This window comes from Primulina tabacum, chromosome 17 (assembly GCF_025594145.1).
Source record: "Primulina tabacum isolate GXHZ01 chromosome 17, ASM2559414v2, whole genome shotgun sequence".
Lineage (NCBI taxonomy): Eukaryota > Viridiplantae > Streptophyta > Magnoliopsida > Lamiales > Gesneriaceae > Primulina > Primulina tabacum.
In genome coordinates, this window is record NC_134566.1 from 26,597,188 (window position 1) to 26,609,830 (window position 12,643).

Here is a 12,643-nt window from a genome sequence, read left to right on the forward strand (position 1 = left end):
TGATCAGCAATATCAATACCCGTTTCTTCCATTCTGACATATTTTACTTGGCATCCCTTAGCTATAATTTTCAATTTACAACTCATCTTGTTCATTCTGTCATCACAAAACTAAACATATACTCAAAACTATAAACATATAGATGCAGACACTCGCTAAAACAATCACAAAATCCAGAAAACTATATATAGCACCCCACACCAACACCTTGTTTCCTAATAACGGGTTAGATCTACTCAACACATAATGAAGCCGTATTTCAAGCTTCTGATCACTCGCGGTATCCACCTATTTCATGGGAAAAACTGGAAAGAAAATGATAATTTATTCGCAGACTCGTAAAATCAAGAAAAAGTCTCACATTAGTCAGCATCAAGGTATGTCCACAAGCTTCCGGCATCATGCTGCTCTCTCCAAATGAGGAATAAAAAGTATTGTTACATTTTCATCCAAGTATCATGAATCATCGTCTATGATAGTATCATTTACGAAGGTCAGAACAGTATCTTCCACCAGTTCATCAAAAATGGTTTCCCCCATATCATAACCTGTTAGCTCAATATCCGACCGGATGCTTAGCTGTTTTCCAAAGTTTTCCATGTCAGTTTTGACAAGCTGATCCAGAGAATGAGGCACAGGAGACCATAAGAGATGCCATTCGACTCGTTTCCATACCTCGTTAATTAGATCCATCCCTGTTGGAACTGGCAGAATATTATGTGAAACACTTGATATTCCAGTCAAGCACTCGAAATGTGCCTCACACACTTCCTTTAGAACTACATTAGAACAATCAAAAAGAAGTTTTTGATCGTGCCGTGGTCGGCTAGAAAATAACTCAACTTCATCAAACAATGAAGGATCGAGAACTTCAATGAGAGAGAACCATCTTAAAAGAAATTCATCCCAGTTCAATCCAGAACCAAGCAACACAGCTTCCACATATTCAAATGCTGATTCTTCATCCTCAAGCGAAATTTTCATACAAGTTCCTTCTTGTTCACTTGCACGAGATTGCTCTTCGAAATGGAGTTGTCGAGGTTCAATGCCTTTTCCAACTGAATGCCACAGTTAGTTTAATATCAAGATGAAAGATAAAAAGAGAAGAGATCCCAAATTATTTATGAGCAATCTAACCTGGTTGAGATGTGCTTGCAGGACTGATATCATCATCTGTGAATAATGGCTCGAGAACAGACATGGGACTGGTTCGATCTGTATTGTTAATTGCATCCTCAGAATCTTTGGTTTCCATGGCTCCTGGAGAATGCACAGGGGGTAATGCTGGAGAAGACAATAATTGATCCTCTCTAAATAAATCCTTGAAAATACAAGAAAATGCAGGTCATTCTAAGAAAACGATAAGGAGAACAAGACACTAATGAAATTTTATGGGAGCATAGAATCAACAAATAGGAATTTTCACCGATTTGGATCCTAGGCTAGAATCTTTCAGGCATTGGGAAGAACTTTCTTCACTGTCGATTTCCTGGATGTCTCCATTCTGATTATCAATTTGGTTTGCATTGCTGGGTAACTCGCTAGAAACACTAATAATTTCACCCGCTTCATCAGGCCTTGATTCATTCATTTCTTCAATCCCCAAAAGTTTTGAAGAATAACTAGGAACTGTAGCTCAAAGAAAAAATTTCAGCACCAACCAGTGGAGTTACTTGACTTTACAACAATTTTTATTGTATAAACAATATTCACCTTCGAGAATAGTGTTATGCTCTGTACAGGATTGAATTTCTGAGGAATTTTCATGATCCTCTCGGCAGGGAACAATGATATTGGTATTGGAAGATAGTACTTTGTCATAGAGGAGATATGACATATTCTCATAGTTTTGCCTATCCAGACTTGCTCGAGTGATATGATTTTCTTGCGCTAACGTACTAACATTGTTTTTAACTATGCCATGCGGAGATAATCTAATCAGGGCAGTTATGAAGATGTCATCTACATGTTTTCTCGGGATGCAGAAAGGGGAACTATTATATTCAGGTAGACAAAGTGTCCCACCTAAGGATTTGGGCAGCTGCTGACTCGTTGAATCTGCATTTACATCTACATTATTCTGCATCTCACAGAGATGCTTCTTAGCTTCAATATAGATGTTAGATTCCAGAAAATTCGGATATTGGAATATTTCCTTCACAGCTTTCAAACCTTTATCTCTTGATTTGCTGGCTTGTTCACCCCTCTTAAGAATGGTAGATGGATTCTCAAATCTTTCAGAGTAGAAATGGTTCCTGTTAGGAGACTTCCAGCCAAAATTTTCTACCATTTGACCTTTATCCTCAATATTGTTCCTATTTTGTTGCTTAGAACAAGATCCGTGGATAATACCATCATAAGAAATTCCATGTCTCTCTTTTCCCATTGCATTCTTGAGCTTTCTTTTAATTTCACTGAAAGAAAACTGGGACCTATTTCTCTCGTTGTGTGGATTATTAACAAAATTACATGGTGAATGTGGTGAATATCTGGCAGCAGTATCAGGGCTCTGTAACCCTTTAGATCCAGGCCTTGAGATTACAATTTCCTCATCTCTTTCAGAAGTGAAGCTATCAAGAGATTTGCTCCTTCGGCGGAAGAAGTGGTGCTGTTTACGGCTACTAAATCCATCATCTTTTAAGTTTGTTGGCTTCTCTTCAGACACATGGGATTCAGTCACCGAACCAAGCTTTTGGTCTTTTTCGAACCGAGCAACTTTTAAACTCTGTATGTGCTGAACCAGAGCAGAGTTTGGATCATGTAGCAGTTTTAAGAACAATCCCTCATTTGAACCGAAGGTATCCATCAATTCTTTTGAACAACATTTCCCTTCTTCCCCTAAATTTATACAGTCATTTAGTCTCTGTTCTACAAGTGCCTTTATTGCTGCAACTATATTCTCTCCAACCACGACAGTCTGACCAGCTGGATTATGAGGTTCACTACATAAATCACGGTTCGTGCACTTTGTGTTTCTCTCATTAATCCAGGATGCTAACTCTTCCATAGTCATTTCAAGATCAAGAATGTCCGACGAGTTTTGCAATTGGGGTTCACGAGATTCTTCAGGCATTAAGCAAATTTCAGCATCGAACTTGGAAACTTCCATATTGCCTGAGTAACTACTGTAAGCTTTGTTTTTTCGCCTGTGATTCTTTTTTACTCGAGATCCTTTTTGCAAATCGTTTTTCCCGAAACCCGTATCGGAGACATTTGACTGCTTTGTTGGACCTCGCTCGTTCAACATTTCCTCTTCCATAAGTGCCTTCACTCTAGTCTTGACAACAACAGCCCTTGCCATCTTCTTTTCTTCAACATCCTGACATTCTGGATGAAATCAATAAAGCAGACAGATAAATAATATGGCAACTAGGAAAAGATACCTAAACTTACAGAAACTACTTCAGATTTTTCAGTATGGCCAGATAGAATTATTTTGGCATTCGAAGGAGCAACTGCAGAATCACAGGAATTGAGTTAAAATAAAACAGGTATCGGATTAAAAATAACCTTGATTCTTGAAAAAGAGTGAGACTTGCAGGCATCAATCTTACCAACACATTGCTTGCTTGCTCGCATTCTATTTCCAAGCAATCTATGGGTGGAACGACCATGACCAAATCTAAATACGTTAATCAAACCCCATATACAACTTGCTTGATTCCTTTCACCCCGTGAAGGGCGTCTTTTCGATCTCTTAGCCATAACAAGTGATGTGTGATGTTTTCACTTCAGTGTCATGCAATCATTTAGTTATCTGTCTGCTGCAACCTGCAAGCTAAATAAAAAATTAATTGCCAATTGATGAATTAAGTTGAAAAATAAAAAGAAAAGAAGAAAAAAGGTACTTAGAAGCAATATCAATAATCCAGATAAACACAAGCTCCAACTAATATTTTCGAAACAACTATGCTGGTATCCACAAACAAACGGATAATTCGGTAGATATGCTTGCAATTGATTCTATTATGTCAGCCATCAAAAAATGCTCTCTTCGTCTTATCCAACGCAATGAACTTCCATTCCATGACATCACATTTTCGTGAAAAAGACTCGTGTTTGGAAGCAAAGGCATATACTTAAAGACAATGTTCTAACCATGGCGGTCGAAATTCAAGACCGAGCAACAAAATTTCTTGTCAACAAAATTTCTTGTCATACAAAAATTTCATACGCAGTTACTTTAAAAATGTAACACATACTTATGTTTTACATCTAAAAACTCTTCAACTTACAGAAAAGACATAAAAGAACTAAATCAGCGAGAAAAACGAAGATTATAATTTCTATGTATATATAGACGTACTTGAGAAGTAAATTAAAATGCAAATTTTCAAAATAGGATAGTTACCTGAAAATGGATCCAACATGCAGACATATGTACAAAAGAGTATAGCTCAAATTAATTTAGCTTTCTGTTTCTGTCAAGAAAACAGCATTTTGCCTTCATGGATCTTCTGTTTCGACCCAAGATTCAAAATGCATACTGCAATTAGAACTATTTTACCAGAAATTTCTTGCAATCTTTCCATCCATTTGAGAAATTCAAGATTTGATTAGAATATGTAAGTCATCCAAACTTGCCTTCAAGTAAATCTTATAGAATATATGATCACATCAAACAATCAAGCATTGAGCTATGTGTATGCATGCTTCAAAGGCTATAGCGACGATCAATCTTTAATCCCTTTAATTAACATTCAACAACATCAGATTCCTTCAAACATAAAATTTGAAGCCCATTTGGGAAATGAAAACTCCGGATCAAGATATAAAATCTTTCTCTGAGAAATCGCTATTTTGTCACAACGATTGGATTCCCCACATTTTACACTAAACCTTTAGAACAAGAACAAAGAGCTAAAGGGAAAAAAGATTAAATCTTGGCAGCATTTACAAGCATACCCACAAACGCTAACCAAGAAAAATGCAGAAAGATGGAACTTTATTGCTTAGGTGGGAGCGTATCTAATTCCAAACCGACCAAAAAGAGAGTGGCCCAAATAGGAAACCCACCAACACTCATTAGAAATGGAGCAAAATAGCCATTAAAGTCCGAAAGCCGGGAGAAAATAAGCAAAGGTTGGAAAAGTGAAAGTAACAGTGCTTGTCTGTGTGAGAGAGAAGACATATCTCTCTAGCTTTTGTAAATGGAAGGAAGAGGGGAGGCATTATCTTCCTTGTATTACATATGCCATTTGCCACCTGCGTGTGCACAGGTGGGATTGAAGGGTGGTGGGACCGTCAGAAAACGATGGAGAAAGGGTCTCTTTCTTGAACAGATTTCTTGGGAGTGTATATTTTTATTGTTTTCTTCAATTTTTTTTTTATAAATTACGACATTCTGAGTCGAATGTTTTCTTGTTATTGCCATGAAATTTTACAAATTTGGAGGATAGTTTGATGTCATCATGCCAAGCAGCGAAGGTATAATGTTTTGGAAGTTTGTACAAAAAAGGGTAAAATGCGGAGCACAAGCTCTGCATGTGCATAATATCTTTTATTATATATATATAATTTTATAATATGTTTTTTATTAAAATTTATTTTAATATTTTATGTTAAATATATAGATTCATGGAAAATATATATACTTTTGAGTAGCTTATTTTGGTTTTTGTTTTTTTCAATTTGATTGAATAGATTTGTGTTATTTAAAACATATTAGATCTCTTGTGAGACGGTCTAACGAATCTTTATCTATGAGACGAGTCAATCCTATCGATATTCACAATAAAAAGTAATATCTTTAGCATAAAAAGTAATGTTTTTTTATGGATGGCCCAAATAAGAGATATGTCTCACAAAATACGACATGTGAGACCGTTTCATACAAATTTTTGCCTTAATATTTTTTTTGGGTTTTATAACTTCCAATAAATTGGACAAAATATCGGTTGTATTAAACTTCACAACCGATATTTTGTCCAATTTATTAGATGTCATCTTCCTCCATATTTCTTAATAAACAGTTTTCTTAATAATAAATTTTAAATCTCTACATTCAAATATAAGTTTGTATTCAGTTTTTATCAGAATAATTATATGTTTATACTCTCTGATCCGCAAAAATATGTTTATGCACTCTTTGGACTCATATGTTTTTTTTCTCGAATGAAAATCGATAAAAAAATATTTAAAATATGATACTAATATATGATATTTGACTACAAATTATTTCACATATGTTACTAATATATTATTTTTGAGTACTCAAACATTTGCAACAAATATTAATATTAATAAAGTTGCTCCAATTTTATAATCAAAATCATATCTTTTGTATCAGGTATAAAAATGTTGATGCTCAAATATTATATATTAGTATTATATTTTCAATCAGTACAAACATTTTTGACAGAAATTGAATGCAAAATTAACTTTGATTTTGGAGATTTTAAAGCAAATTCACTCATAAAACAATTACACACCCATTTTACCAATTTAAAAACTTAGAGAATTATGCTTCTACGAATATTTTTATATGGTATTCTAGAAATAATTCTACATATAAATTACCTTGAAAAAGATCATTAATTTTTTTAAAAAAAATTAATTAAAGGGTTATATCTTATAAGTTGGTATATATATAATATGGTCATTTAGTTGGTCAAAAGTTTGCATTAATAATATAAAGTGATTATTGGGTGTAATAATTATATCTATTGAGAAAGCAATCAAAATATGGCGTTTGAGTTGTTGTACGGTTTAAAATATTTGATTTGTACAATTACCATCAGTTATATCTTTTGACAAAGAGACAAGCATTCGGTCATACAATTGTGGGATCAAATCCAAAGTCATGAGTTCGATTTTCAACAATTGCAAGAAGTGAAATTTTTGGGAGAGAGATTGTTATGGTAAAATAATTATCTCTGCTTGATAGATCAATCAACACGTAGTGTTTAAGCTGCTGTGCGATTTAAAATATTAGAGTGTCACTGTTACCATTATCTATAACATTTGTTAAAGTGACGGTTCTACAATCAGTATCAGAGCCGAGATCATGAGTTCGATTCTGATTGTAAAGAGTGAAATTATTGGAAGAGAGATTGTTAGAACATAATAATTGTCTCCGCTCAGTATAGCAATCAAAACATGATATTTGAGATGCTATGCAGATTAGAATATTATGGTGCATTATTAACACCAATTATAATTTTGCGTAACAAGGCAAAAACTAAAACAATTAACTTTTTACGTCATTCATTGTGTGTTTCTTTTCAATACCAAATTCATCCCAAATTACAAAAATTCTCTCATTTATACCTAATAAAAAAATCATAGAAATATATTTATTAAATTTGTATTTCATCTATAATTTGTATATCTTATCCACTTTTCGATAATTTAGACCTATTAAAATATTTCTTCATATTTATCTAAATTTTCGATTTTTTTGATGATCATATAAATCTTCTTATAAAAAAATATTATAACAAATCATAAATTTTAAAGTAACAATTATTCATTCTAACACCATAATTTTTTCTACAAACACGTATCATGTGCCAAGAGACGCATATATATCGTCGTTTTATTCTCTTGGAATGAATAGTTTTTTTTTTAAATAATAAATTATATTTAATATGAGAATAAAAAAATTGAAAAATATGAATAACATGATTATTTTTATCTCCAGCCGAACACTGGATGTAATAAAAATGCAGAATTTTTTTATCGTTTGCACAAAACTGTTAGCCACTCAAATATTTTGATATATTTGGTGCATTTTATTATTGTTTTTAAATACTTCCTACATACGATATCCTAGCTCTCAACCATTTATTTGATTTGTAGAAAATATAACATCATGCAAAATTTGATATTTCATTGTTTAAAACGCACACGAGTGATTGCGACATTGTTTTGCCCATCAAAAACGTCTTTTACTTGGATTGAGTTCGTTGGGTTAGCTCGTCCTGCCACACAATTTAAGTAGGGTTGATTTGAAAATTTTCAGCTCTTTTAAAAACAGGCCTAAATGGGCCAACTTTTGCGGGACTAGGCGGGCCAACCCAAGGAAGGTTTGGGTTGGCCGCATGCCTCGAAGAAAAATAAAAAATAATAATTTTTTTACGTTATTGTTGAAAATATGAAAAATATTTGTGTTGAAAATTATAATGTTGAATGTTGAAAATTAGGTAAAATTAGGTGTTGAATATTGAAAATTAGTGTGTGATGATGTATGTAATGATGAAATTGTTTTTGGATTGTTTTCCAAAGAAATCCTATAAATAGGTCTCCATTTGTAAAGATTTGATACAATTGAGTAGAGTGAAAAATATTATAAAGTGTGTAGTTTGGTAAATTTTGAGAGTTTTAGATTTTTACTTTTTACCATAAAGTTTTACTTTTTCACAACATGTTATCAGCACGAAGCTCTAAAAGTCCTCCATAATTTTCCGAGCTCCAAACAGAAGAAAAAGGTAACAAAAGTAATAATATTTATTGTACTGTTATTTATTTATTGTGTATATATTTAATATATAATATAATGTTATTATTAGAAATAATAAAAATAAATTTTTCAAAAACTTGTTATAAATCCTGGGAGGATGTTAAGACGACATCCCACACTCCCGGTAAGAGATACGACAAGTATAAAAGCCTATAAGGTTTTTAAACAAAATAACTTATGACACTTCATTATAATAATGTGATATGATATACATAATTATTTAAACATGACTAATATTATATACACCATATTATTACTATAAAATTATACAAATACATACATTTATTTTTTTGTACACCAACGGTCATAAACGGTAACAAAACGGCTAGTTTTTGCCCTATAAATATAATCTCACAAACTCTTTCAATCACTCCAACTTTCTCATATTCTCTAAAAATTATTCTTCATCAAATTTTCGAAGAAAAAAGAAGATGGCTTTCTCAAGATTATTTTTAATTATTTTTGTTATCATACTCACGAGTTTTTTATTTATCGGAGAATATCATCCTCGTGTGTTTTCTTTATTTTTACAAATGCTTGTACTTGTTGTTTATCCATTACTTTGTATTGCAATATTCATTAACTAATAAAATGCATCGTAATTTTTTTTAGTACCACCATATCAAATTTGACAAAGCTCGAATTTGTTGCGCTCGACATCACGGGAAAAAATTATATGTCATGGACTCTCGATGTAGAAATGCATCTTGAGTCATTGGGTCTAAGCGAGACCATTAAAGAAAATGATATATCTTCATCACAAGAAAAAGCAAAAGCTATAATATTTTTGCGTCGAAATCTCGATGAAGGTTTAAAATGTGAATATCTCATCGAAAAAGATCACATGGCTCTGTGAAAAGGATTGAAAGAAAGATTTGAACATATAAGGGAAGTTATACTTCCGACCGCCCGTGATGAATGGAATATGTTAAGATTCCAATATTTTAAGAAAGTCAGTGATTATAATTCAGCGATGTATCGAATAATCTCGCAGCTAAAATTTTGTGGACATGAGGTTACAGAATCGGAAATGCTTGAAAAAACATTTTCCACGTTTCACGCATCAAATATAACTTTACAGCAACAATATAGAGTGCGTGTATTTGCGAGATATTCTGAACTCATCGCCTGTCTTCTTGTGGCGGAAAAGAACAATGAGCTATTAATGAGAAATCATCAGTCCCGACCCACTGGATCAACAGCATTTCCAGAAATAAATGCTGTGAGTAAAAATGAATTTAAACCTGAAAACCAAAATCAAATCCAGAGACAAGGTTTTGGTCGAGGTCGAGGTCGTGGTCGTGGACGTGGAATTGGTCGTGGTCGTGGTCGAGGCCGTGGTTTTGAAAATAATAGAGATAGTTATTTTTATAACTCATCTCAAAAAGGCGTCACGAACCATCCACAGAAAAAGCATCATGAGAACATGAGTGTTAATGAAAATCACTCGAAAAGATTTGAAAGTTCTTGTTTCAGATGCGGCACTCCAGGACATTGGTCTCGTATTTGTCGAGCCCCTGAGCACCTTTGCAAGCTCTATAAAGAATCGATAAAGGGGAAAGAAAAAGAGACCAACTTCACTGAACGAAGTGACCGTTTGAGTGATTCAACTCATTTTGATGCTGCTGATTTTATGAATGATTTCTCTGGAAATGATCAATATGTTGGTGGGATAGAAATGAACAATATTGATGCTACTGATTTTCTCAATGATTTCTCTGAAAATGAACAATATAATGATAGAATATAAATGTACAATAATTTATTTTTAATGTATTCATATAATAATGTTTTATTGTACAATTATGATATGTGTTATATTTACATATGTATTGTCAGTAATTTTATTTCATTTCATATTTTTTTTGAAGTTTAAATATGGAAAATGCTATGAGCAAAGCTGAAGTTTGCTTACCCGATAGTGGTACAACGCATACTATCCTCCGAGATAAAAAATATTTCTTCGAACTAAAACCAACAAAAACAACGGTGAATACAATATCAGGTCTTGTATACTTGATTAAAGGATGTGGTAAAGCACAATTTTTGTTACCTAATGGTACAAAATTTTTGATTAATGATGCTTTATATTCACCACAATCGAAAAGAAATTTGTTGAGTTTTAATGATATATATTCTCATGGTATTATACTCAAACAATGAATGAAGGGAATGAGAAGTATATGTGTCTTACACATATAAATCAGGAAAGAAATATGTGATTGAAAAACTACCAATGCTCCCTACTGGATTGCATTATACACATATAAGTCACATTGAATCAAACATGGTAGTTGATAATTCTTCAATATTAAACAATTGGCATGATCGATTAGAACATCCTTGTTCAACAATGATGCGAAGAATTATAGAAAATACACATGGTCATCCGCTGAAAGACCAGAAGATCTTTCAGAATAATAAGTTTCAATGTAAAGCATGTTCTATTGGAAAACTTATTATAAGACCATCAACAGCCAAAATCCAAACTGAATCACCAATGTTTCTTGAACGTATTCAGGGTGATATTTGTGGACCAATCCATCCACCATGTGGACCATTCAGATACTTTATGGTATTGATTGATGCCTCCAGCAGATGGTCACATGTATGTTTATTGTCAACTCGAAATGTTGCATTTGCAAGATTACTTGCTCAAATAATAAAATTGAGGAATCAATTTCCCGATTATACAATCAAGAAAATTAGACTTGACAATGCTGGTGAATTTACTTCCCAAACTTTCAATGATTATTGTATGTCTATGGGAATCATTATTGAGCATCCTGTTGCTCATGTACATACACAGAATGGATTGGCTGAATCATTGATTAAACGTCTGCAAATGATTGCTAGACCAATGATTATGAAAACAAAGCTCCCTATTTCTATATGGGGACATGCAATTTTACATGCTGCTTCATTAATTCGCATCAGACCAAGTGCATATCATAAATACTCCCCATTACAGCTTGCATTTGGTAAAGAACCAGACATTTCTCATCTGAGAATTTTTGGATGTATGGTGTATGTGCCTATTGCACCACCGCAACGAAAGAAAATGGGACCTCAAAGAAATGTTGGAATTTATATTGGTTATGATAGTCCATCAATCATTCGATATCTTGAACATCAGACAGGCGACGTGTTCACAGCACGTTTTGCTGATTGTCATTTTAATGAGGAAATCTTCCCAATGTTAGGGGGAGAACAGAAACATACCGAAAAAGAAATTACATGGTATGTATCATCATTGTTACATCTGGATCCAAGAACAAAACAATGTGAAAAAGATGTACATCAATTTGTGCACTTGCAAAAAAATAGCAAATCAAATACCAGATGCATTTGCAGACACAAAAGGGGTAACTAAATCATATATGCATGCTGCAAATGCCCCTGCTCGAATTGAAATTCCGAAGAAACAAATTGAAGATACTCATGATGTCATTAAACGCCTGAAGCTTGGAAGGTCAGTCGGTTCCAAGGATAAAAATCCTCGAAAAAGAAAATTCATAGAGAAACACGATGATCACAAACTAAGAATGATGTTCCTGAAGAAACACATGATGATCACAAAATAGAGAATGGTGTGCCTGAAGAAATACATGAAGATGAAAATGTTCTGTCAGAACCACAAACTGACGAGAATCATGAAATCTCTATCAATTATATTAATATTGGAAAAATATGGAACCGAAAAGATATAAAAGAAATTGATGATATATTTTCTTATAATGTGGCAATCGACATCATAAATAATAATGAAGATCATGAACCAAAATCTTTTGGTGAATGTAAAAATCGGCAGCATTGGATAAAATGGAAAGAAGCCATCCAGGTTGAATTGGATTCGCTAAATAAACGTAATGTTTTTGGACCTATAGTCCTTATACCTGAAGGTGTAAAACCTGTTGGATACAAATGAGTTTTTATTCGAAAGCGAAATGAGAAAATGAAATAGTAAGATATAAACCTCGACTTGTTGCGCAAGGTTTTTCTCAAAGGCCTGGTGTAACGTCCCGAAAATCTGAAGGTCCATGTGAACCACATGCATGCAAATTATTAAATTTATTTGGTATTTTATTAAATTGTTTTAAAACATTAAATGCTTGTTCATTTTATTAAATTGTTTTTAATTATTTTTATGCATTTTATGCATAATTCATACATGATATGATT

General features: G+C 33.0%; 1 protein-coding gene across 5 annotated transcripts; it reads right to left on the bottom strand.

The window, feature by feature from the left end:
* Window positions 1–38: 38 nt before the first annotated feature.
* Window positions 39–5,261, bottom strand: LOC142530907 (uncharacterized). Of its 5 annotated transcripts, none has more exons than XM_075636823.1 (8): window positions 5,017–5,261; window positions 4,352–4,457; window positions 3,555–3,771; window positions 3,394–3,455; window positions 1,714–3,319; window positions 1,427–1,629; window positions 1,138–1,321; window positions 39–1,058 (listed from the first exon to the last, which is right to left on the bottom strand). In XM_075636823.1, the coding sequence occupies exons 3-8, from the start codon at window positions 3,703–3,705 to the stop codon at window positions 457–459; spliced, it is 2,808 nt and encodes a 935-aa protein (XP_075492938.1). In that variant the 5' UTR covers window positions 3,706–3,771; window positions 4,352–4,457; window positions 5,017–5,261; the 3' UTR covers window positions 39–456. The 5 variants fall into 5 exon arrangements, with proteins under 5 accessions (XP_075492938.1, XP_075492937.1, XP_075492936.1 ...); XM_075636822.1 differs by having other exon boundaries at window positions 3,555–3,778; window positions 5,017–5,260; XM_075636821.1 differs by having other exon boundaries at window positions 4,352–5,261.
* Between the last annotated feature and the right edge of the window lie 7,382 nt (window positions 5,262–12,643).

Excerpts from the sequence above, each read along its gene's own strand:
- LOC142530907 (XM_075636823.1), bottom strand. The coding sequence starts at position 3,705 with ATGGCTAAGAGATCGAAAAGACGCCCTTCACGGGGTGAAAGGAATCAA. Across the intron at positions 3,320-3,393 it reads AAAAATCTGAAGTAGTTTCT|GATGTTGAAGAAAAGAAGAT; the intron begins GTAAGTTTAGGT and ends CCAGAATGTCAG. Across the intron at positions 1,630-1,713 it reads GCATAACACTATTCTCGAAG|TTCCTAGTTATTCTTCAAAA; the intron begins GTGAATATTGTT and ends TTTGAGCTACAG.